The following is a 26,250-nucleotide window of genomic DNA, read 5'->3' on the forward strand; positions in this document are numbered from 1 at the left end:
AAGAGGAAAGCAGAAGTTTTTAATGGAAAGCATCAGTTTCTGAAAAATATTTCACATCCCCCAAGGAGCTGTCTCCTGACTCTCCCCAGAGATGGGTGACAAAATATCACGGCGGCCTGGGGTGAATGCGGCTGCTGCGTTGAGTGAGCCACAGTCTTAGCCGAGAGGTTAGCGACTGCTCGCTGCCTCCCATTTCCGTTTCACCGCTGGTACTAGGCTGCGGCTGCGCCGATGGTGGTTTCTTGAAGATCTTCCAGACCCAGGAGACGATGGTGTGGAAGCTGAGACGGGAGGAGGCGGTGTGGGGCTTTGCAGAATCCGGGGGAGGCTCAGCTGCTATGGTGGAGCCCACAGCAGAAGGAAGCTGCCGAGGACTGGGGCTATTTTTTTCTTTTGTAGGTTGGACCTGCAAGACAATGAAAAAGCCACTTTCAACATCTGTCCATTAAAATCACAAATCTGTCTTTCTGCTCCATCCTTGGCATTGCTTGGCAAGGCCATGATGTCGCCAACCTGGATTGTGTGCTGTCAACCGGCATTGAGCCCAGATGAAATGGGTGGGGACACATCCTCAGAACGGATGGACGCATCACCAGTTCTTCTGTGGTGGACACGAGAAAAAGCCAGGCTTAATAGCAGTGACTGTGAGAGGGATCCACCTACTGTAAATACCGTGTTTCCCCGTAAATACAACAGGGTCTTATTTTCTTTTTACCTACAAAATATGGCTTGGCCTTTATTAGGGGAGGAAGGTTTATTGCTTTGGGGTTGCCTGCAGAGCATACAACCATAGAGCATACGCCCAGAGCGGCCACTGCCGAAAGACTCGGGTTGCAAGCCGCGGAAAAAGCCAGGCTGAGATGGCGGCGGTGGAGGTGCCCTGGCTCTGTAATGAGAGCTGGGCCATGCATCCTGAGGCTGGGAGGCGGGTGAGCGAGAGCAGAACAGCCGCTCGCGCAACCCCCCTCTCCAGCCGTGCAGAGCGCCATTCACTGGCATTTGGAAGGCGCCAAGCCGCGGGAGCCGGGCGGTGGCGAACAGGCGCTCACGCGGCTTGGCGATACCCCTAGGTCAGTGAATGGCGCTGTGCCTGGCTGCAAAGTGGGTTTGCCGGGTGGCTGCTCGTGAGCGTGGTCGCTTCATGGCTGTTGTGTTGCGCTGCTGCAACAGCGCAACACAGCCATTCGCCCATGAGGCTGCGCCCGGCTCTTTGGGAGCCCGCTTGCAAGAGAGCAGCCGCCCGGCTACCCCCCTCTTCAGCTGGCACCTTTGAGATACCGCTGGGTTGGTGAGTGGCGCTCTGCCTGGCCAGAGGTGGGGGGTTATATGCGGGGGAGGGGGGATTATACTTCTGCCCACCAGAAAAATGTGGCATGGCTGTATTATGAGGACATGTCGTATTTTCGGGGAAACATGGTATGAGCCAGCAGTGTGCAATGGCAGCCAAAAAGCCAATGCAATCCTAAATTGCATTAACAGAGGGATTCAATCAAGATCAAGGGAGGTACTAATACCACTCTATAAAGCCCTAGTAAGACCACACCTAGAGTACTGCATCCAGTTTGGGTCACCACACCATAAAAAAAGATGTTGAGACTCTAAAAAAAAGTGCAGACGAGAGCAACCAGGATAATTAGGGGACTGGAGGCTAAAACATGAAGAACAGTTACAGGAACTGGGCATGGCTAGTGAACAGAAGGACCAGGAGAGACATGATAGCAGTGTTCCAATATTTGAGGGGCTGCTACAGAGAGGAGAGGCTCAAGCTATTTTCCATAGCACCCGAAGGAAAGCCTCTGAATCCCGGGTAAGGCAACCACCCTCCCCGCGGTGCAGGAGGCTGACTAGGCTTCGCCCACCCAGCCACCGGGCAGGGCACCCCTTGGTAATAAGATTTTTGAAGCCCACCCCTGATGCCAGGCATCAATTAAACCTGCTAGAACCCTTCCAGAGTCTCTGCATGGGGTTCATACAGACCTGGTCGTCCTCCCTCGCTTGCTCTGTGCGATAGCAGCGGATCCCTAGAGATCCCGCCTTGGCCTCTGGACTCGGGGGCAGTGAGCGCTGGTCCTGGAGCAGCGGCTTTAGTTCCATGGCGGTGGCCTGCTCCTTCTCATCTGCTTGGCTGCTTCTGTGCTTCCGTTTCTGGGGAGATTTCCTGCTGAGGTTGGCCGTGGGCAGCAGGAGGTTATTCCGTGGTAGTGAGGCTGGTGGCTCTTTGGAGGTTTTGAGCCTTGCGCTCGACTTGTAGGGGGAGCTCCCTGGGGTGCGGGGTTTCAGCGTTCCCTCTTGCTCCTTCCGAGCGCTCCCTGACTCTTGGTCACTGCTGGATGGCCTCAAACGCCTCCCTCCAGGTCCTTCCAGCTTTCTCCCACCAGATCCAGGCCTGGAGCCCCCGGTTGGTTGGCGGTGGGGAGAATCCTGGAGAGCCACTGGTAATACCTTAAGCTCTTTCGTGTTATTATTTACTTCCGTTCCTCTTTTCTCCCTGCCGACAGTTTCTTCCTCCAGACACCCATCGCATTGGACACTGGCATCGCAGGGACGTCCTTTCTCCTGGCTGGGGCTGCTCGTGTTGGAAGGCTGGTAGCGGGGGAACTCCACATAGGTTCGATAGCAGGGATAATAGCCGGTGGAAGCACTGGATTCTTTTAAAAGGGCTTCCTCATCACACAGATAGTAGCCCTCGTGGTCCACGCAACTGCTGTCCAGGCAGCTGGGCTTGGAAGGATTGGTGTTTGTCGTGAGTTTTCCATCAGATTCAAAACTATCTATCAAAGATACCTGAAAGAAAGACACTTCGTTTTAAATAAATATTACTTGACACGGACCGTTATAACTTTGGGTAGGTCAATACAATACAATACAATAAAATAGAATAGCAGAGTTGGAAGGGACCTTGGAGGTCTTCTAGTCCAACCCCCTGCCTAGGCAGGAAACCCTACACAGTTTCAGACAAATAGCTATCCAACATCTTCTTAAAGACTTCCAGTGTTGGGGCATTCACAACTTCTGGAGGCAAACTGTTCCACTGATTAATTCTTCTAACTGTCAGGAAGTTTCTCCTCAGTTCTAAGTTGCTTCTCTCCTTGATTAGTTTCCACCCATTGCTTCTTGTCTACCCTCAGGTGCTTTGGAGAATAGTTTCACTCCCTCTTCTTTGTGGCAACCCCTGAGATATTGGAACACTGCTATCATGTCTCCCCTAGTCCTTCTTTTCATTAAACTAGACATACCCAGTTCCTGCAACCGTTCTTCATATGCTTTCGCCTCTAGTCTCCTAATCACCTTTGTTGCTCTTCTCTGCACTCTTTCTAGAGTCTCCACATCTTTTCTACATCGTGGTGACCAGAACTGAATGCCATATTCCAAGTGTGGCCTTACCAAGGCATTATAAAGTGGTATTAACACTTCACGTGATCTTGATTCTATCCCTCTGTTGATGCAGCCTAGAACTGTGTTGGCTTTTTTGGCAGCTGCTGCACATGGCTGGCTCATATTTAAATGGTTGTCCACAAGGACTCCAAGATCCCTTTCACAGTTACTACTATTGAGGAAGGTACCACCCATACTATACCTGTGCATTTAGTTTTTCTTGCCTAAATGTAGAACCTTACTTTTTTCACCTAAATTCACCAATTTAGGTCAGCTAAATTGGAAATGGTCATGAAATTGTCAGCGTGGGAATAAGAGATGGGGCCAGAGCGGTCTGACACTTATCAGCTGCCTTCAGTGTCCAACATCAGTGGGGCAGAAGGACAGCTGGAGCTTGTTCCCAGTGTGCACATGTGCAGAGTTGCCAGACGAAGGGAACAGCTAAAGAACAGGGGTCGACCTGGGAGTAAAGCCACAGGTGGATGATGAATGGTCCCTCCCATTGGGAATAAAAGAGGAGCGAAAGGGGAGGGGAGTTTGCAGGAGACAATTAGTTCAATTCCTTAGAATGAAGATCTATTCTTGACTTCTTGCCTAGTAATTGCTGCTACAGCATGGCGTTTTGAAGATATCAGCCTGGCAACTCTCCAAGCCTGGTCAAGGTCTGTAGTTGTGAAATCTCTTGAAAGACTGTTTGCCGGGACTTTGCTGGAGAGGAATTCCCTTTAAAACTAAATAAAAGGGGTTTTATTGGGACAAGGAGTCGGCTTCGTGCTTTTGGGAAGCCTAGGTCAGAACAGCACCTTAGAAGTACAGGTAATCCTCAACATACGACCATGGAACCCCACATTTCTGTTACTAAGTGAAACATTGGTCAAGTGCACGTTGCCCCATTTAATGATTTTTCTTGCCACAGTTCCTAAGTGAATCACTGCAGTTGTTAGATTAGTAGCCCAGTTGTTCAGTGAATCTGGCTTCCCCATTGGCTTTGCTCGTCAGAAAGTCTCAAAAGGTGATCACATGATCTTGGGTCACAGCAAACGTCATAAATATGAATCAGTTGCCAAGCGTCCACATTTTGATCACATGACCATGGGGATGCTTCAATGGTTATAAGTGTGAAAAACGGTCACGTCACATTTTTCAGTGCTGCTGTAACTTTAAACGGTCACAAAACGAAGGGTTGTAAGTTGAGGACTACCTGTGGAGATAGTCTTTGACGTCCGACCTCAATTGAGATCAATATTAACATTGCTAAGCAAGGCAGTTGTTCAATGAGTCGCACGCAATTCATGACTTTTTTGTTGCCAATGGTTGTTAAGTGAGTCACTGCAGTTGTTAAGCAAATCCAACTTCCCCATTGACTTGGTTTGCCAGAAGCCAGCAGGGAAGGGCAAACATGGCAAACATGGGATACATGCTACAACCATCGGAAGTACAGGCCAGTTGCCAAGCACCCGAATGATTTTGAACACATGACTACGGGGATGCTGCGTTGGTTGTACATGTGAAGACTGAGGTTGTAATTGTAAGTAACCTTTTACGGTGCCATTGTAACTTCGAATCAGGGGTCTCCAAAGTTGGCAATTTTAAGACTTGTGGATTTCAACTCTCAGAGCTCCTGGCTGGAGAACTCTGGGAGTTGAAGTCCACAAGTCTTTAAAGCTGCTGGCTGAGGAACTCTGGGAGTTGAAGTCCACAAGTCTTAAAGCTGCTGGTTGAGGAACTCTGGGAGTTGAAGTCCACAAGTCTTAAAGCTGCTGGCTGAGGAACTCTGGGAGTTGAAGTCCACAAGTCTTAAAGCTGCTGGTTGAGGAACTCTGGGAGTTGAAGTCCACAAGTCTTAAAGCTGCTGGCTGAGGAACTCTGGGAGTTGAAGTCCACAAGTCTTAAAGCTGCTGGTTGAGGAACTCTGGGAGTTGAAGTCCACAAGTCTTAAAGCTGCTGATTAAAGAACTCTGAAGTCCACAAGTCTTAAAGCTCCTGGCTGGAGAACTCTGGGAGTTGAAGTCCACAAGTCTTTAAAGCTGCTGGCTGAGGAACTCTGGGAGTTGAAGTCCACAAGTCTTAAAGCTGCTGGCTGAGGAACTCTGGGAGTTGAAGTCCACAAGTCTTAAAGCTACTGGCTGAGGAACTCTGGGAGTTGAAGTCCACAAGTCTTAAATTTGCCTACGTTGGAGACCCCTGCTTTGAATGATCACTAAATTAATGGTTGCAAGTTGAGGACTACCTGTATCATTTCTCCTGGGTTGAAGTAAGCTGATTTTGAAGAAAAACTGGACAATGGATGCCCCATGTGGGTGTGGCACCTTTCACTATTCTAAGTGGGCCACCTTTTGAGACTGCACAGAGCACCCTGGGATGTTCCACGCTGCCCCCAACTCAACTGCAGTGGTGAATATACCATTCCTCATGAAAAAGTCATGAATTTCTAGGGCAGTGTTTCTCAACCTTGGCGACTTTAAGTCCTGTGGACTTCAACTCCCAGAATCCCCCAGCCAGCTGTGGTGGCCAAGTGCTAAGGCAGGACTTCCCTCAGACCAGAGGTGGGTTGTTCCTGGTTTGGCCAAACCTATAGTGGAATTCAGGCCTGGGTCGCAGAATATAATCATAAAACCACACACACGCATTGGCAATATGCCCGCTGCAACTGGTACCATCTTCAAAGGCAGCCCTGTGTAGAATTTGTGGTAGTAGTCATGATATTGGATAACTACTTGCCTGAAATGGTATAGGGCCATGATGGCAAACCTATGGCACTTGTGCCATAGGTGGCACACAGAGCCCTCTCTGTGGGCACGTGCGCCGTTGCCAGCTGCTCTTCTGGCTTCCGGCACATGAATCTGCACTGGCCAGCTGGTGCACTGAAAAACGGCCTGAAAACAGCCAAAAACCAGGCCATTTTTCAGCCTGAAAACAGCCTGAACAACAGCCTGAAAATGGTTCAAAATGTGTGCACCAGCCAGCTGGTCTTTGGGTTTCCAGCGTTCCGGCACACACACACATGCAACAGTGGTGGGTTCCTGGCGGCATCCACATGGACGCAGCACACACATGCGCCTTAGTGCCTCCGTGAGCCTCTGCGATGCTCCAGCTGCTCAGCGGAACGTTGTGCAGGTTCTGTACGTGCCATGCGTGGAAGCACCGAAGACCTAAAAGACCGGTAAGGAGCTCTGGCAGGCAGGTGGGACCTCCGGAGCACCGTACCAGAACGGTATCTGATGCTCCGGGCAGGCTCCGGTATGTGCGTACCCACCACTGACATTCAAGCACGTTCTGCTAGGTTCACCATCACTGGTATAGGGTTTCCTGCCTAAGCAGGGGGATGGACTAGAAGACCTCTAAGGTCCCTTCTCCCAAAGGTGTTTCTTCAGTCTCCATAAGACATCCAAGGTCCTTTCTATTTCTATTTCTGTTTCTATTTCTATTCTCAGTGCTAATGAACAGAAAAGAGCCTTCCTGGTTTGGGTAGGGCAGTAACTGGTCCACTAGCTAAAGTTGGGTAAATAGAGGTAGTCCTTGACTTACAACAGTTCATTTAGTGACCATTCAAAGTTACAACGGCGCTGAATAAAGTGACTTATCACCGTTTTTCATGGTTATGACTTTTGCATTATTCCCCATGATCACGTGATCAAAATTCAGACGGTGGTTCATATTTATGACTGTGTTCCAAGGTCACGTGATCTGCCAAGCAAAGTCAATGGGGAAGCCAGATTCATTTAACAACCGGGTTACTAATTTATCAACTGCAGTGATTCTCTTAACAATGGTGGCAAGGAAGGTCGTAAAATAGAGCAAAACTCACTTAACAAATGTCCCATTTCACAACAGAAATGTTGGACTCAATGTCGGTCATAGGTTGAGGACTACTCCTGACCATGGATTTCACCTGCTATTCCAGTGTGAATCGCAGAGAATTCCTAAGTCTTTTTTGTGCAGGAGTCACCAACCTCTGAGGTGTTTGCAACCGGATCACAGAAATGGGCGAGCACGCATGGGCATCCCCACTTGTGTGAGTAGCAGGCGAGTGCATGCACGCACACTCCATTTGTGTGAGGAAGGGGCATGTGTGCATGCCACTCATGCAAGCAAAGCTGCAAACATGCACTTGCTGGCCACCGGGGGTGGGATTGAAATTTTTTAGCAACCAGTCTGGTTGCTTGGGGGGCGGAGCATGGTAGGCATGGCCTACTCGGCCTCCTGCACCATGGCGGGGGTTGCATTTTCACCCTCCCCAGGCTCCGGAGGCTTTCCTTGAGCCTCCGCGAGGGCGAAAATGGCTTTCCCCAGGCTCCGGAGGCCCTCTAGAGGCCAGAAACGGGACCGTTTCCGGACTTCTGGAACTTTCAGGAGGCCCATTTTTCGCCCTCCCAGAGCCTTCAAGCGTAGCCTGCACTTACCTGGCAAGATGAACGGGTCACATGGAGACTCCTGGGAGGGGATGGATGGGCGGGGCCAGCCAGTCCTTGCAACTACCGGTTGGGTGAACCAATTATAAAATTAGCATGCGGTTCCCCCGAACTGGTACGAACCAGTTGAATCCCACCCCTGCCGGCCATTCACCTGCATCCATCCCCTCTCCCCACCACCCGCTGGTCCATAAGAAAGTTTAAGGGAAGTTGTTTTAATGGGAAGTTGATCCCTCCTAGGGCTAATGCTTGTAAAGAATGCCTGGATCAGGGATGTCCAACCTTGTCAACTTTTAAGACTTCAAATAGAACGAATGAGCTGGAAGGGACCTTGGAGGTCTTCTAGTCCAGCCCTCTGCTCAAGCAGGAGAATCTATACTATTTCAGACAAGTAACTGTCTAGTCTCTTCTTAAAAACCTCCAGTGAGGGAGCGCCCACAACTTTAGGGAGAGAATCTGCTCCACTGGTTAATTGTCCTAACTGTTAGGAAGTTTCACCTTAAGCTGCTTCTCTCTTTGGTTAGTTTCCAACCGTTGTTTCTTATCCTGCCCTTTAGTGCTTTGGTGAGTAATTTGACCCCCTGTTCTTTGTGGCAGTCCCTCAAATACTGGAATACTGCTATCATGTCACCCTAATCCTTCTTCTTTTTAGATTAGCCAAGCCCAAATCCTGCAGCCGTTCTTCATATGTTTTAGTCTCCAGGCCTTTGATCATCTGCATTCAGTTTTGGTCACCACGATGTAGAAAAGATGTGGAGACTCTAGAAAGAGTGCAGAGAAGAGCAACAAAGATGATTAGGGGACTGGAGACTAAAACATATGAAGAACGGTTGCAGGAACTGGGTAGGTCTAGTTTAATAGAAAGAAGGACTAGGGGAGACATGATAGCAGTGTTCCAATATCTCAGGGGTTGCCACAAAGAAGAGGGAATCAAACTATTCTCCAAAGCACCTGAGGGTAGAACAAGAAGCAATGGGTGGAAACTAATCAAGGAGAGAAGCAACTTAGAACTGAGGAGAAACTTCCTGACAGTGAGAACAATTAATCAGTGGAACAGAAGTTGCCTCCAGAAGTTGTGAATGCCCCAACACTGGAAGTCTTTAAGAAGATGTTGGATAGCCATTTGTCTGAAACGGTATAGGGTTTCCTGCCTAGGCAGGGGGTTGGACTAGAAGACCTCCAAGGTCCCTTCCAACTCTGCTATTGTATTGTATTGTATTATCTTAGTCGCTCTTCTCTGACCTTTTTCCAAAGTCTCCACATCTTTTTTGTAGTATGGTGACCAAAATTGATTGCAGTATTCCAGGTGGGGTCTTACGAGGGTTTTCCAAGACTTGTGAAACTCAGCTAGCCATGTTGCCTAGCGTGTTAAATATGAGTAACCACTGCTGACATCCTATAGCTGAGACGTCCATAAACCGGGTTACGTGTGAAGTTTCCAAAAGATGACCTAATTATTTACCTCATTCAGTCTGGTCTCCAGATGTTCTTCAGTATTGTCCCCAGGTGGAGGCCAAAGCCCTTCCTGAACATCACATGCTGAATGTTTCGCAAATAACCCGTGGCTGCTAAGATCCTCCGTCACTCTACTAGAGTCATCTTGGTGAGCTGCCTCTTCCTCCTCCTTCTCCTGTAGCTGCAGGACGAACAATACTTTTTTTTTGGTTATAAATATTATACAGGCAGTCTCGACTTACCACAGTTTGTTTAGAGCAGGGGTGTCAAACTCGATTTCATTGAGAGCCGCATCAAGGTGGGGGGGCAGGAGGGGGGCGGACCTGGTCATGGTGGCTGGGGGGGGGGGCATTTGACACAGGCTCAAGATCGGGGGTGAAATCCAGCAGGTTCTGATAGGTTCTGGAGAACCAGTAGCAGAAATTTTATGTAGTTTGGAGAACCAGTAACTGCCACCACTGGCTGGCCCCAGAGTGGGGAGGGAATGGAGAATTTTGTAGTATCCTTCCCCTGCCATGCCCACAAAGCCACACGATGCCCACAAAGCCACGCCCACAGAACCGCTAGTAAAAAAAATTGAATTTCACCACTGCTCAAGATGCGCTTTTCCCCTTCTTTCTTTCCACAGTACTCCCCGGCCTCCAGAAGAACACTGCCAGCCAAAAATGGGCTGCATGGAGGCCCTGCAAGGTCCCTGCACTGTCCGTTTATGGCCTCCCCGGCCTCCAGTAGCACTCGGCCAAAAACAGGGCCCGGGAGGTCCCTGCGTGGCCCATTTCAGACAGCAGAGTGCTCCTGGAGTCCATGGAGGTTGAAAACCGGCCAGGCGGGGGCTGCATGTGACCCCCCCCTGTGGCCCGTTTCGGCCGGCAGAGGCACCGACCGGTCCTTCGATATTTCCAGGCCGGCCCCGCGGGACACACCTTGAGTTTGACACCTCGGATTTAGAGACTGTTCAAAGTTACAACGGCACTGAAAAAAGTGACTTATGACCATGCTTCACACTTAGGACCATCGTAGCATCCCCATGGTCACATGATTTACATCCGGATGCCTGACAACTGACTCATATTTATGACAGTTGCGGTGTCCCAGGGCTTCGTGTGATCCCCTTTTGCGATCTTCTGACAAGCAAAGTCAACAGGGAAGACAGATTCACAATCATGTTAACTCATATAACAACGGCAACGACTGACGTCACAAACGTGGCAAGAAAAGTCGTAAAATGGGACGATTTAACACATTTCTCCCTTAGCAACATAAATTCTGTCCTCAATTGTGTTCATTGGGAACAACCCCACCAAATCAGGTCAAATGTTCACCTACGCTGTTTTCTCACTTCCAACATGAGCTGTTCAGATGCTTCTAAGCTCAGCTAGACAGGAAAAAATAGCTCTCTCTTTCCTGTGTTCTATCACTTCAGCATTTAACTAATTTCAAGAGACTGTTCTCATGCAAGAATGATCTACTTTTGTTCTCATAAGATAACCTCAGGACGTGCTTTATCTAACCAAAAAGTCCATGTAGCACTTGCTTTCATTTGATTCTGATAATAGGTAATCAGTTGATCAAAGGGAAGCCGCAAAAAAAAAGCTTGAAGGAACCAGTTCTCTTCTATTAGACTTATGATAGCATCTCTTGAGCTTGGAAGCCATGCTTAGCTGTCATGACTAGTGTTGTTGTTAGTTGTGAAGTCGTGTCTGACCCATCGCGACCCCATGGACAACATTCCTCCAGGCCCTTCCTGTCCACTACCATTCCCCAAAGTCCATTTAAGCTCACGCCGACTGCTTTGGTGACTTTATCCACCCCTCTCATTCTCTCCCGTCCCCTTCTTCTTTTGCCCTCAATTGCTCCCAGCATGAGGCTCTTCTCCAGTGAGTCCTTCCTTCTCTTTAGGTGGCCAAAATATTTGAGTTTCATCTTCAGGATCTGGCCTTCTAAAGAGCAGTCAGAGTTGATCTCCTCTAGGATTGACAGGTTTGATTGCCTTGCAGTCCAAGGGACTCACAGGAGTCTTCTCCAGCACCAGAGTTCAAAGGCCCCAATTCTTTGGTGCTCAGCCTTTCTTATGGTCCAACCTTCACAGCCATACGTTGCAACTGGGGAAACCACAGCCTTGACTATACGCACTTTTGTTGTCAGGGTGATGTCTCTGCTTTTTAGTATGCTATCTAGATTTGCCATAGCTTTCCTCCCCAGGAGCAAGCGTCTTTTAATTTCTTGGCTGCAGTCCCCATCTGTGGTGATCTTGGAGCCCAGGAAAATAAAATATGTCACTACCTCCATTTCTTCCCCATCTATTTGCCAGGAATTGAGAGGGCTGGATTAGTTTTCTTAAAGATGAGTTTCAAGCCAACTCTTGCACCCACATCAAGAGACTCTTTAGTTCCTCTTCAGTTCCTGACTGACAGTGATGATTAGTAGCTCTTGGTAAAACAAGACAGCTATAAATGTTTCTAAACCAGTGGTTCTCAACCTGTGGGTCGGGACCCCTTTGGGGGTCAAATGACCCTTTCACAGAACACGTATTTTCGATGGTCTTAGGAACCGAGACACCAATTTTAAGGTTGGGGGTCGCCACAACATGAGGAACTGTATTAAAGGGTCGCGGCATTGGGAAGGTTGAGAACCGCTGCTCTAAACCCTTCTTAAAGCTGTCCAAACTGATGGGCCTTATACTGAAATGAAGAGCGCCCCAAATATGGAATTCATTCAATGCTTAATTGACCTGTGAAACATAATCATAAAACAACTAGGTTGTTGGAGTTTTTTTCACATTAAATATAACATAGCTTGTTTGGGTTCAACTTAGACGTGCATGTAAAAACAGGATGGGACCCTTGCCATCACAGTCTCTACCTTGACTTTTTTGACCCCCCATCACTCTGGACATTCTCAAGGTTCAAGTACTACTGCTTCAGGCCAGTTCACCCAAACCAGTAGTAAAAAATGCTTTAAAAGTTAAAAAAAGTTCCGATGATCAGCTGTGCGACAATTAGCTGTGCCTGATTGTCTCTGAGGTTCCTGCTTGTTGCTGGGGCCATTTTGTGTGAAGTCCAGCTGCTTTTACATTGTGTGTGAGTCAGTTGTGCCGGTCACATGACCACCAAGTCGTGCCTGTCCAGTCACATGACCACCAAGCCACACCCACATACCTGGTATGGAAAATCTTTCAAATTCACTACTGGGTCAAGTGACATCATGCATATCATGACACTGTTTACATTATACAAAGAGTATACTTTGCACGATGGTATTATGATTTATGATATCTGTGTCATCACAGCTTCTGCAGGGCAGTTAAATCCCGTCCCCTTCCCCCTCTCCCAACAAGAAAGAACTTTCACCTACCCATCTAAAATCAAGCAAATTGGCATATTGTGTTTTCTGTTGCTCTTGATTTCCTTCCTGTTCTTCCTTCTGATAGCTACTGGGCACTTGCTCTGTCTCTTTGTCTTTGCCAACATACACCTCCTCATTGTGGGGAATTACTTCAGAAGTCAATTGCTGGTAGAGACAGGGAGAATAAAAAGAATAAAAAAAGAGAAGAATAGAGGACAAAATGTAAACAATGAAGAAAGTAGTAGAATAGAAGCCTTAATGCTGGGATTTCTGTGTGTGTGTGAGAGGGGGGGGGGGGAGAAATGATCCAGAAGAACATTGATGTCAGGATTAATCTGGATTCTCTGGAAGGCTGCTTTATAATACAGAATCTCCTCCCAGGCTCAATGTCCATAATTTGATGGTTGTGTAGAATTATAAGGAAGCCAAGGTGGCACAGTGGTTAGAGTGCAGTACTGCAGGCTACTTCGGCTGATTGCTGCCCTGTTTCCCCAAAATAAGACCTCCCCGGATAATAAGCCCTATCGGGCTTTTGAGCGTGTGCGCTAAAAATAAGCCCCCTCCTGAAAATAAGCCCTCCACGAAAATATTGCAACACAACAGCAGCCATGAGGTGATGGCGCTCGCCGCCTCCTGCACCTCAAAAGTAATAAGACACCCCCCAAAAAAATAAGCGCTTATTTCAGGGTCATAATAAAATAAGACCCTGACTTATTTTCGGGGAAACACGGTAGCTGCAGTTCGGCAGTTCAAATTTCCCCGGCTCAAGGTTGACTCAGCCTTCCGAGGTAGGTAAAATGAGGACCCAGATTGTTGGGGGCAATAGGCTGACTCTGTAAACCGCTTAGAGAGGGCTGTAAAAGCACTATGAAGCGGTATATAGGTCTAAGTGCTATTGCTACCGTGTTTCCCTGAAAATAAGACAGTTTCTTATTTTCTTCTGACCCCCGAAATAAGCGCTTGGCCTCATTTTCGGGGAGGTCTTATTATTTTTGAGGTGCAGGAGGCGGCGAGTATGGTCACCTCATGGCTGCTGCTGTGTTGCAATATTTTCGGGGAGGGCTGTGTATTCAGATGTCTCTGTCTTGCCTCCTCCTCCTCCTCCAGCGCAGCCAGCACAAGCGGTTTGAGAAACTCTGGATTTGATTAACTGCTCAATTCTGATGAATGGCTACACTTCCCAAAGCCAACAAAATATGGCTATGATTAACTAGGGTAGGCTTGCCAACACACTGTGATTTAAGTTTGACAAACACTCCAATTACACTGATAGAGAATTGATAGTGGCAATGACTGTGCCAGATTGAAGGATCCAAGTCTGAGGAAATCCACGTTTTATACTCCGAAGTTCACATGTGGTCAGGAGTGAGATTTTACCGGTTTGGATCAGTTTGGGCGAACCAGTAGCTCCGAAGATCAGCTGGGAGCGAACTGGTTTGCTCCCACTTGCAAGTGGGCCCACACGCTCTGCGCCTCAGGTGTTTTCCTTCCCAAGCAGTAATCCGGAAGGTAAGTTTTCTCTAAACTGCGCATGCACACACTGCATGCGTAAGGAGTGCGCTCAGCAAACTGGTTGTTCAATGCCTCCTTTTACAACCTTTCTTGCCACATTCGTTAAGTGAATCACTGCAGTTGTTATGACAACACGGTCGTTAACTGAATCTGCCTTTCCCCCTTGACTTGGTTTGTCAGAAGGTGGCAAAAAGGTGATCACATGTTCCTGGGACTGTCATAAATATGAACCATGAGATGAATAGGTTGGCAATGAAAATAAAGGATAAAGAGGAATCGGAGCACTTCAAGACATGGGGAATTTTTTATGATTGGCTAAAGAAAGGAAACTAGAAAAGAAAGTAGGGAGAAGATAAAGAACCCCGACGATGCACTATTAAATGGAAAGGGCGGGGGGGAGAAGGAGAAAACAGAAAATATATATAAGTATATATTCAAGAGCGAGATATAAAGGGGGGTGGAATATAATTAGGATAGATTAGCAAAGGTAAGGGAATAAGAAATGATACCAAATTATATCTGGGTTTGCGGGGGGGAAAAGGCAACACAGTTCTAGGCTGCATCAACAGAGGGATAGAATCAAGATCACGTGAAGTGTTAATACCACTTTATAAGGCCTTGGTAAGGCCACACTTGGAATACTGCATTCAGTTTTGGTCACCACGATGTAGAAAAGATGTGGAGACTCTAGAAAGAGTGCAGAGAAGAGCAACAAAGAGGATTAGGGGACTGGAGACTAAAACATATGAAGAACGGTTGCAGGAACTGGGTATGTTTAGCTTAAGAGAAAGAAGGACTAGGGCAGACATGATAGCAGTCTTCCAATATCTCAGGGGTTGCAACAAAGAGGAGGGAGTCAAACTATTCTCCAAGGCACCTGAGGGTAGAACAAGAAGCAATGGGTGGAAACTAATCAAGGAGAGAAGCAACCTAGAACTGAGGAGAAACTTCCTGACAGTTAGAACAATTAATCAGTGGAACAGCTTGCCTCCAGAAGTTGTGAAAGCCCCAACACTGGAAGTCTTTAAGAAGATGTTGGATAGCCATTTGTCTGAAAAGGTATAAGGTTTCTGCCTAGGCAGGGGGCTGGACTAGAAGACCTCCAAGGTCCCTTCCAACTCTACTATTGTATGGTATTGTATGGTATTGTATTGTATTGTATTGAAATACCATCCCAAGGAAACATAAACTGAGATTTGAAATAGACACCTGTAATAATAGAAAAAGAAAGGGAGAGAGGAGAGAATGAAAGGAAGACGGGAGAAAGAAGAAAGAGGCAAGGAGAGGAGGATGGGAGAGAAAGAGAAGGAGGGTAGGAAAGGGAAGAGTAGGAGTAGGAGAAAGGGAAGGGGAGAAGGAAGGGGAAGGAGAGGAGGAAGGAAGAAAGTAGAGAAGGGAGGGAGGGAGAAAAGAAAAGGAAAACAAGGAGGTGTTACAACAGGAGGAAGGGATGGTAAATAAAGCAACCTAAACTGTATATTATAACCTATTAAATGGAATAACAAACGTATAAGAACGACAAATGTAAAGAAGAATAACAATCATGTGAATGTATACTTACAATGGTCTGCTAAGAGAATAAAAAATAATATTTTTTTGAACAAAAATAAATAAATAAATATAAACCAGCATCCGAAGTTCGATTACGTGACCATGGAGATGCTGCAGTGGTCATATGTGTGGACAAACGGTCATAATTCTCCCCTCCCCATGCCATCGTAACTCTGAACAGTCGCTAAACGAACTGTTGTAAGTCGAGGACTACCTGCATTCCCCTCAAAGCGGCTGCCTGTGCAGCTCCATCCCTCTCTGGCCCTTCTCCTCTGCTGTACCTCCTTGAGTTCTCCAGAATCCACCAAAGTCTCACTATCATGAGATATGTTATCAAAGCTCAAGAGGCTGGCAGACTTGATGTCTCTTTGGGGCATGTAATGCTTTTTTCCGGATGGATTTTTTCTACACGCTTCCTCGGAATCGCCGATATACGTTTCAGGAAACTGTGGGAAGATACAGAGGAAAAGTCTACGTCAGCGGCATCCTAGAGATTATGTTCACGGCATTTTTGGATGACATTTGGAACACGATTCCTAGCGATCCGTGATCAGGCAAATTTGAGAGGTCGCTAGGCCTTTGGGACAAAACTGAATTTTTTTTTCCTCTGAAAAAGAAAGGCATTGAGTTCCACCTTAAAGATGGATCATGGGAAGCCACAATGAAGCTCAAAATTAATGTTGCTAAGCGAGGCATTTGTTAAATGAGTTTTGCCCCATATTATGACCTTCCTTGCCACGGTTGTTAAGTGAATCACAGCAATTGTTAACTTAGTAACACTGTTGTTAAGTGACTCTGGTTTCCCCCATTGCCTTGCTTGTCAGAAGGCCGCAAAAGAGGATCGCATGACCCCGGGACTCTGCAACCATCATAAATACATGCCAGTTGCCAAGCATCTGAATTTTGATCATGTGACCATGGGACGGCTGCTGCAAGGGCCGTAATACAATACAATACAATAGTAGAGTTGGAAGGGACCTTGGAGGTCTTCTAGTCCAACCCCCTGCCTAGGCAGGAAACCCTATACTGTTTCAGACAGATGGCTATCCAACATCTTCTTAAAGACTTCCAGTGTTGGGGCATTCACAACTTCTGGAGGCAACTTCTGTTCCACTGATTAATTGTTCTAACTGTCAGGAAATTTCTCCACAGTTCTAAGTTGCTTCTCTCCTTGATTAGTTTCCACCCATTGCTTCTAGTTCTACCCTCGGGTGCCTTGGAGAATAGCTTGACTCCCTCTTCTTTGTGGCAACCCCTGAGATATTGGGAGACTGCTATCATGTCTCCCCTAGTCCTTCTTTCTCTTAAGCTAAACTGTGTGAAGAATGGCCATAAATCACTTTTTTTCAGGGACGTCGTAATGTTGAGGGGTCACTAAATGAATGCTCAAAAGTGGAAGACTACCTGTACGGAATGCCTTTTAATATTTGAAGCAGATCAAGTAAAAACTCTGCTTCCACCTAAGAATAACTTGCTGAAGAACTAAAAAAAAAAAATCCCATTCTGAAGCCTTCCAGTCTGAAGTTTCAAGATGTAGTCCTACATCCACCCACCTTCCGTTAAATTTAAGGAAGGTAGCAACTAAGACCTGTGATGTCGAACTTATGGCAAGGGTGGCACGGGTGGCACGCAGAGCCCTCTCTGTGGGCACGCAGTCGCCCCAATCCAGCTCCACTGCGCATGCGTGCACGCCTCCCATTGGCCAGCTTATCTTTGGGTTTCTGCCACACATGCGCAAGGCGCATGGGGGATGCATGCACGGGGGTGGGCTGCATACGCAGGAGGCGCTTGCATTGCATTTTGAGGGTGTGCACACTGCCTTCTCCCCATGCCCCATTTTGGGCCTGGAAGCAGTGGTAGGTTGCAGGCGGTACACCCTGGTATGGGCATACCGGAGCCTGCAAGGAGCACCGGGTACCATTCCGGTACAGTGCTCCGGAGGGCCCACCTGCCCACCTGAGTTCCTTACCATGTTGTAAAGCTTTTGGCGCTTCCGCGCACACTGGCGCGTATAGTGCCTGTGCAACGCTCCGTCAAGCAGCTGAAGCATCGCGGAGGCTTGCGGAAGCGCCGTTTGCAGCTGCAATGCATGCATGTGCCGGAACCCACCACTGCCTGGAAGGCTTCCTGCACCAACTTGGAAGCCAAAACGAGGCACAGGGGCAGCATACGACAACCCCCTCCCCTGTGCCCCGTCCTGCACCAACCTGGAAGCCAAAACAGGGCGTGGGGGTGCATATGTGGTGGATGGGGCGCATGCACAGTGGGGCGCTCATATTGCATTTTGGAGTTTGGGGCACGCGCTTTGGGTCCTTGGCACCAAAATCGTTAGCCATCCCTGAGCGAGACACTGCGACTATTAAATCCCCAAGATGAAAGATGGCAGAGAAGAAAAGATAAACAGTCTGAAAATCTAGTCTGGCTCCAGCTGGGCTTGGGATCAAGCCCCCCCCCCCCCCCAAAAAAAAAAAAAAAGCGGTGCGGCTTTGGGAAGGGTTTTGAAAGGAGAAAGGGAACAACTTTCAATTACACAAGCAAAAAGATAATTCCTTACCAATTTCCCAGCCATAATTTTCTACACAATCCCTGGATTTTTCCTAGCCTTTTTTGAAATGATTCGATTCCTTCTCTTCTTTGTCTTTTGTGGCGGGATTAGTTTGCTTGTTCACCCCCTTTCCATGGGATCCCCGCTGTTAGATTCTGGCCCATCAAAGCCAAGCCACCACCTACTGTTGACTTAGGCTGGGCTCCCAACTGAAGAGTGAGACAAAAGTTCTAGATTGGTGTCACAGACAGGTTCTAGATTGATTCACTTAGCCAAGAATCCATACCTGGTGGAGTCACCATAGAAACCTGCAAAGCCAGCAGAGATGGAAAACCTTCACACTTCTTCAATATCTTTTCCAGTTGCAGCTGAACAGGACATGAGCATGCCACCCTGACAACAGAATAGAATAGAATAGGAATAGGAACAGGAGAGGAGAGAATAGAATAGAAATAGGAACAGGAGAGGATAGAATAGAATAGGAATAGGAATAAAATAGGAATAGGAACAGGAGAGGATAGAATAGAATAGAATAGAATAGAATAGAATAGGAATAGGAATAGGAACAGGAGAGGATAGAATAGAATAGAATAGAATAGAATAGAATAGAATAGAATAGGAATAGGAATAGAATAGGAATAGGAACAGGAGAGAATAGAATAGGAATAGGAACAGGAGAGGATAGAATAGAATAGGAATAGGAATAGAATAGGAATAGGAACAGGAGAGGATAGAATAGAATAGAATAGAATAGAATAGAATAGAATAGAATAGAATAGGAATAAAATAGGAATAGGAATAGGAACAGGAGAGGATAGAATAGAATAGAATAGAATAGAATAGAATAGGAATAGGAACAGGATAGAATAGAATAGAATAGGAATAGGAACAGGAGAGAATAGAATAGAATAGAATAGGAATAGGAACAGGAGAGGATAGAATAGAATAGAATAGGAATAGGAACAGGAGAGAATAGAATAGAATAGGAATAGGAACAGGAGAGAATAGAATAGAATAGAAATAGGAACAGGAGAGGATAGAATAGAATAGAATAGAATAGAATAGAATAGAATAGGAACAGAATAGGAATAGGAACAGGAGAGAATAGAATAGAATAGAATAGAATAGAATAGAATAGGAATAGGAACAGGAGAGGATAGAATAGAATAGGAATAGGAGTAGGAGTAGCTAGAGGAGAGGAGAGGAGAGAATAGAATAGAATAAAATAGGAATAGGAATAGAATAGGAATTGTTATAGGAATAGGAGGGGAAAGGATAGAATAGAATAGAATTCCCATGGTCATGTGATTAAAATTCAGATGCTTGCATATTTATGATGGTTTTAGTGTCCTGGGGTCATGTGATAACCCTTTGCAACCTTCTGAAAGGCAAAGTCAATGGGGAAGCCAGATTCATTTAACAACCATGTTATTTTAACAAGTGCAGTGATTCACTTAACAACTGTGGCAAGAAAAGTCATAAACTGGGGCAAAACTCACTTAACTAATGTCTCACTTAGCCAGATAGATTTGGAAGTAGAGTAGAGTAGAGTGGAGTGGAGTGGAGTGGAGCGGAACGGAATGGAACAGAACAGAACAAACCTTTATTGTCATTTTCCTGTATACATAATGGCATTAAATTCTCATTCAATTCTCATTACATTTTCATTCATTAAAATGAAATTCCGATGCATCACTCTCGAAAGAAAACATTCCACCCATCAAACAATATCACCTTTCCAAGGATAATAATAATAATAATAATAATAATAATAATAATAAAGTGATAGAACCTGCATCTAAAAATGCCAAATTGTACAAAGATGACATGCGCGCACACACACACACCCTATGTAAATTCATCACACTCCATCTTGAATATATATACTGTCTGAAACAGTATAGGGTTTCCTGCCTAGGCAGGGGGTTGGACTAGAAGGCCTCCAAGGTCCCTTCCAACTCTACTATTGTATTATTGTATTATATAGTGGAAAAGAGAGTCTTGAGAATTTACAAGGTTGATACTACAGGTAGTCCTCGACTCAACGACAATTGAGTCCAAAATTTATGTGGCTAAGTCAGACGTTTGTTAAGTGAGTTTTGCCCTATTTTACGACCTTTCTTGCCACCCTTGTTATGTGAATCACTGCAGTAGTTAAATTAATAGGGGGGGGACGACTCAAATGTCTCCAGTGATAAGACAGGATAGGGACTGGCAGTGGGGACACCACAGTTCATGCTGGCCTTTCTGCCAACTCAAGAATGGGTGAAGGGCACCAACTGGCAATCAGGAAACAGCGTCAATAACGGGTAATGATTCTAATAATAGCTGTCTTTCCTAGTCTGGTGCATTCCAGGAACATTTGGACGATAACGTCAGAATCCTTACTTAGTCAGCAATCTCAACAGATCTGAGAAAGATTGAGTTATATAGCTCAGTTGCAAATGATAGAATAACAGAGTTGGAAGGGACCTTGGAGATCTTCTAGTCCAACCCCCTGCTTAGGCAGGAGACCCTACACCAAATCTAAGCACTTATCTAGAATTGAAGGAATAATGGAGTAGAGTTACTTCAGATCTTGTTTTAGTGAACTAATTGCTCTTATCGTTTGTAGAGATTCCCTTCACATTCCATTCCGAGTTATACACAGTTAGTCCTCGTTTAGCGACTACTGTTAAGTAAGTAAGCTCCCCGTTAGGAGAGCGAGTGTGCAGAGAAGCATAAGTATGAGAGTGGTATGGAAGAACACGCACAAAACAGCATACAGGGACACTGAATAGTATAAAATATAGTAGTTTACTATGTGGAAATATAGAGGTATTCAGAGTTCAATTTACAGTCCAAGTCATACACAGTTCAGTCAGTCAGTTATCAATGTTCTCAGTTAAGGAATGATCCTTTGAACACAGTCCAGTATCAAATAATCATTTAGCACACAAAGCAGCTAACAGTAGCAAAAACACAGTAACTCATGATACATCCTCCGATCAGCATCTAACAAACAGAGAGCCAACGGTCATTCTGGCTCCCTCTTATGGCTGCTTGAGGTAACAGCAACCAATCACATTACAGCAGTACTTAAAGAAACAGTACTACCATCCTGGTTTATATATTGCTAACCCAACTGTTAGCTTACATTCCTAACAACTACTATTAAGATTAGCAACTTGGTCACTGAGTGGAAAAATCACGTGACTACGACTGTGCTTATGGTTTTACTTCAGTTTCCATTTACCCCCCACTCCTCCATCCTAACCAAACATATCTAACACAACTTCCTCCTCCTATTTTCCCCATAACAACCCTCTGAGTTGAGTGGGGCTGAGAAAGAGTGACTGGTTGAAAAAAAATGCCTTGTTCACTGTTTTGCTCATGTCTTCATTAGCTTTCCTTCTGTTAAATTTATAGTTTAGCATGTTAGGTAATCCCAACAAACTGTGCTTTTCTCAATAATCCAGGGCTGAAGAAGCCATGTTTGGCACAACTTGGGTGGTATTTACTTACTTTCCCTACCGGTTCGCAAATATGAGTGTGCGCGGCCATGCGCCTTCCACGCATACACTTTGGCTAAAAAAAGGGCCTAAATGGGATGCCATAGAACTGGGGCATGGGGGGGGGGGGCACCCGTGATTTCCACTACCGGTTCAGTTGAACTGGTCCAAACTGGTAGAATACCACCTGTGGTGTCAAAGCAACTTGTGATTCCCAAGGCACAGCATCTATAAACATAACTTACTCAATCGACCCAAATTGACGTGGTTGCATGAGACGCATAATTATATATTTATGGTATATAATAATATATTTATCCAGCTATGCTCAGTACTCCCTGCTCCAATTTTTCCTGCACAAGGATTGTGAAATAGTTTGGCTGGAGAGGGTGACTAATCCAAAATCATCCAGCGATATTTATTTATTATTTATTTATTATTATTTTATTAATTCAATTTATAGGCCGCTCCCTCTCCACAAAGGGACTCGGGGCGGCGTACAATTCAATATACAAACAAATGACGAGGAGGAGGTATATACAAAAACATTTTACAATACATAAATAAATAATCATGAGTTAAAACAACACAGTAAGATTAAAACAATTAAAATACCCAAAAAGTCAGAATTAATTTAAAATTTAAAATTGTCCAGGGGGATTAGAGAATGTAATTATAATTCAAGCCAGGCCGGCTAGTTGGAACAGGTGGGTCTTGAGTTTTGTGCGGAAGGAGCGGAGATCGGTAGTTGTCCTAATGTCGGGGGGGAGGTCATTCCAGAGGGCTGGGCCCATCACAGAGAAGGCCCTACTCCTGGGCGCCGCCCTCTGGCACTGCTTAGTGGACGGCACCCGGAGGAGTCCCTCTCTGTGAGAGCGAATTGGTCGCAGGGATGTATGGGGCAGGATACGATCCCGCAAGTAACTAGGTCCTGTGCCATGGAGCGCTTTAAAGATAGTGATCAACACCTTGAAACGCACCCATAGCTAAAGGTGGGATTCCATAGCTAAAGGTGGGATGGAAATCGAGTTTCCTTGATGTTAAACCAGTACCCCTATCATCACACCCTCTTGGCCCTTTGGCCATTTAGGACAGGGACTGTCCTAAAGTCATCCGGGAAACTGACCAAGTCTCCAATCATAGACCAACACCTTAATCATTAAACATACAAAATGAGCTAGGTTAACATAATGTAGCATTCAGGGAATCCATTGGTTTAAGGTCCAATGTATTGTGTAATCCTAAACAACTGATTTCCTTGAGTAAAATCAAAGGTCATCCAAGCATGGGAAAACATGTTACACAATTATTTATTTATTTAATTTCTATAGTTACCCATCTCAGTCAATGACGCTGGGTGGCTCACAATTCAAAAACGACATTACAATTCAAAATACTAAAAGCATTAAAAACACTAAAAACATTCAGATTAAATATACACGGGGCAGGATACTTGACCAGCTAGCAATATAACCCGAGAAATGGGGCCCTTAACACATTTAGCATCCCAGACACGAGAAGATAGGCAGGGTTTTAAGGGCCTTATGGAAGGCTAGCAGGGGGTTGAGATGATTATAATCTCTGAAGGGAGAATTCTCCATAGAGCAGGGGCCACTGCAGGAAAATCTTGTCCTCTGGTCATCACCAGCAGACACTTTTTGGCTAACGGGATGTGCAGCAGGTCCATTCTGCTCGACCTGGTTGGATGGATATAAATTCTTAGAAAAAGGTGCTCCCCCAGGTACCCCAGTCCCAGGCCATATAGGGATTTAAGGTAATACAATACAATACAATAGCAGAGTTGGAAGGGACCTTGGAGGTCTTCTAGTCCAACCCTCTGCCTAGGCAGGAAACCCTATACCGTTTCAGACAAACAGCTATCCAACATCTTCTTAAAGACTTCCAGTGTTGGGGCATTCACAACTTCTGGAGGCAACTTCTGTTCCACTTATTAATTGTTCTCACTGTCAGGAAGTTTCTCCTCAGCTCTAAGTTGCTTTTCTCCTTGATTAGTTTCCACCCATTGCTTCTAGTCCTGCCCCCAGGTGCCTTGGAGAATAGTTTGACTCCCTCTTCTTTGGGGCAACCCCTGAGATATTGGAAGACTGCTATCATGTCTCCCCTAGTCCTTCTTTCTCTTAAGCTAGACATACCCAGTTCCTGCAACCGTTCTTCATATGCTTTAGCCTCCAGTCCCCTGATCATCTTTGTTGCTCTTCTCTGCACTCTTTCTAGAGTCTCCGCATCTTTTCTACATCCTGGTGACCAAAACTGAATGCCGTATTCCAAGTGTGGCCTTACCAAAGGTAACCACCAGCACCTTGAATTGCACCTGGAAATGTACCTCTGCAGCTCACACAGAAGTAGTGTTACATGTGCATGGGTGTGGTGCCATTTACTACCCACATAGCTGCATTCTGCACTAGTAGAAGTTTCCAAATGGTCTTCAGGGGCAGCCCCATGTAGAGCTTGTTACAGTAGTCTAACGTAGAGGTTACAAGGGCATGATACTCTGTAACTACCATGGGTAGTTTTCAACTGATAATCATTCATTGAATGACCTTTTGGAGTTATGACAGCAGTGAGAAAAAAGTGATTTGCAATTAGCTCTTGCCCTTGGAATTGTTGTAGCATCCCTATAGTCCCATGATCAAAACTTGTGCGCTTGACAAAATGTGAGTGCTTATGGCTCGGTTATTTCTGTGAATTAATGGATAATAATTTGCCAGAATTATTTGTTAGTCACAACTTATTGGTTTATCAGTTCCTGGTTACAGGAAGGTGTTTGTAAGCATTTACACAATATTCTGTGACACCGGTGAAAGTATCTAAACTTTGGTTTATCTCTTTTTCAGTTGCCTTTAATTGTTTCAAGCATCAGGGTCTTCTCCAATGATTCTTGCCTCAGTCCATAATAGCTTTATTCTTAGTGTTTCCAGTCATCAGCCTGTTTTTCTACATCTATAATAAATTATTAATTCTTGTGGTTCAGGGAGCAGCATTCACACCCAGCCAGAACAATCCCGTGGTAATGTGAAACACAAGATGATGTTATCTTACATATTTGCGTAACAATTTCTGATACAATTTTCTACAGCACCACATTGATGTGGTTTTCATCGTCACGTTACTATTGGGAAAATAACAGTCTTGGCAATATATTGCCTCTGCACTTCGTTATTGGGTCTGGACTCCCTCTGATTTTTCCAAACATCAGGATATTCTCCAATGACTCATGCCTGCACATTATGCATCCAAAATATTTAAGACTGAGGTTTTATATTAATGCTTCCTCACAAGATTGTTTTGTGGAGAAATAAGAAGGCGAGAGTTTGTATGCCATCTTGTATTCACTAAGTGTATTCACTAAGTGAATTCACTTGTATTCACTAACAACAAATCATGTTCTTTCTGCGCCAAATCAAGAAGCTCAAACTGCCCAAGGAGCTGCTGATCCAGTTCTACAGAGGAATTATTGAGTCTGTCATTTGCACCTCTATAACTGTCTGGTTTGGTTCTGCAACCCAACAAGACAGACATGGACTTCAGAGGATAATCAGAACTGCAGAAAAAACAATTACTGCTAACCTACCTTCCATTGAGGACTTGTACAATGCATGAGTCAAAAAGAGGGCCATGAGAATATTTACAGACCCCTCGCATCCTGGACATAAATTGTTTCAACTCCTACCCTCCAAACAATACTATAGAGCACTGCACACCAAAACAATTAGACACAAGAACAGATTTTTCCCAAACGCCATCACTCTGCTAAACAACTAATTCCATCACCACTGTCAAACTATTTACTAAGGCTGCATTACTATTACTATTAGTCTTCTCATCGTTCCTATCACCCATCTCCTCCCACTTATGACTGCAGGACGGTAGCTTTGTTGATGGAACCTTACGATTTATACTGATTGCTTATTTGTACCCTATGACTATCATGAAGCGTTGTACCTTATGATTCTTGATGAATGTATCTTGTCTTTTTATGTACACTGAGAGCATAGGCACCAAAGACAAATTCCTTGTGTGTCCAATCACACTTGGCCAAAAGAATTCTATTCTATTCTAAAAATAAAGGCAGGGTAAAAATCTAATCAATAAATGGCCTTGTCACAATATCACAAAGTTATACATATGTGGTGTCATACCTAATTACAAATGTGTACTAATTATATTATTAGTGATACTCAATTATTGGGCAAGATATGGATTTACTTTGTAAAATGCCTAGTGAAATTATTTATCACGCCACACACTGTTAAGTGTTTTTGTAATGAGTACAAACGCATAAATAAAGCTTAAACAATGCATAAATTAACCCAATACTTCTCATTCATATGTGTGTGTGAGTGGGGGTATATACATACACACACAGATTTAAATTAGAGTGATAAAAGAAATAACAAAACGAAATACCAGTCATCTACTTTACACACCTCCCATCTTCCTGTAGGCGTGGCCTCCCATCACCAAACCCCGCCCATCCTGGTTGAGCACCTTCCTCCAGGACTGTTCTGAGCCTTCTTTCCCCACCCGCCCGCGTCAGCTTTCT

General features: G+C 45.4%; 1 protein-coding gene across 5 annotated transcripts; it reads right to left on the reverse strand.

Moving 5' to 3' along the window:
- LOC309395231 (uncharacterized protein) lies at nt 1-26,227 on the reverse strand. 5 transcript variants are annotated; one of them, XM_081959220.1, is made up of 6 exons: nt 26,135-26,227; nt 15,932-16,096; nt 12,597-12,752; nt 9,250-9,423; nt 1,978-2,784; nt 1-406 (listed from the first exon to the last, which is right to left on the reverse strand). In XM_081959220.1, exons 2-6 carry the CDS (start codon nt 16,025-16,027, stop codon nt 107-109), a joined length of 1,533 nt encoding a protein of 510 aa, XP_081815346.1. In that variant the 5' UTR covers nt 16,028-16,096; nt 26,135-26,227; the 3' UTR covers nt 1-106. The 5 variants fall into 5 exon arrangements, with proteins under 5 accessions (XP_081815346.1, XP_081815347.1, XP_081815348.1 ...); XM_081959221.1 differs by having other exon boundaries at nt 26,115-26,177; XM_081959222.1 differs by lacking the exon at nt 26,135-26,227 and adding an exon at nt 18,482-18,590.
- Nucleotides 26,228-26,250: the final 23 nt, after the last annotated feature.

The sequence above is a fragment of the Natrix helvetica genome, assembly GCF_964273705.1.
Source record: "Natrix helvetica genome assembly, chromosome: 1".
Taxonomy (NCBI): Eukaryota; Metazoa; Chordata; class Lepidosauria; order Squamata; family Natricidae; genus Natrix; species Natrix helvetica.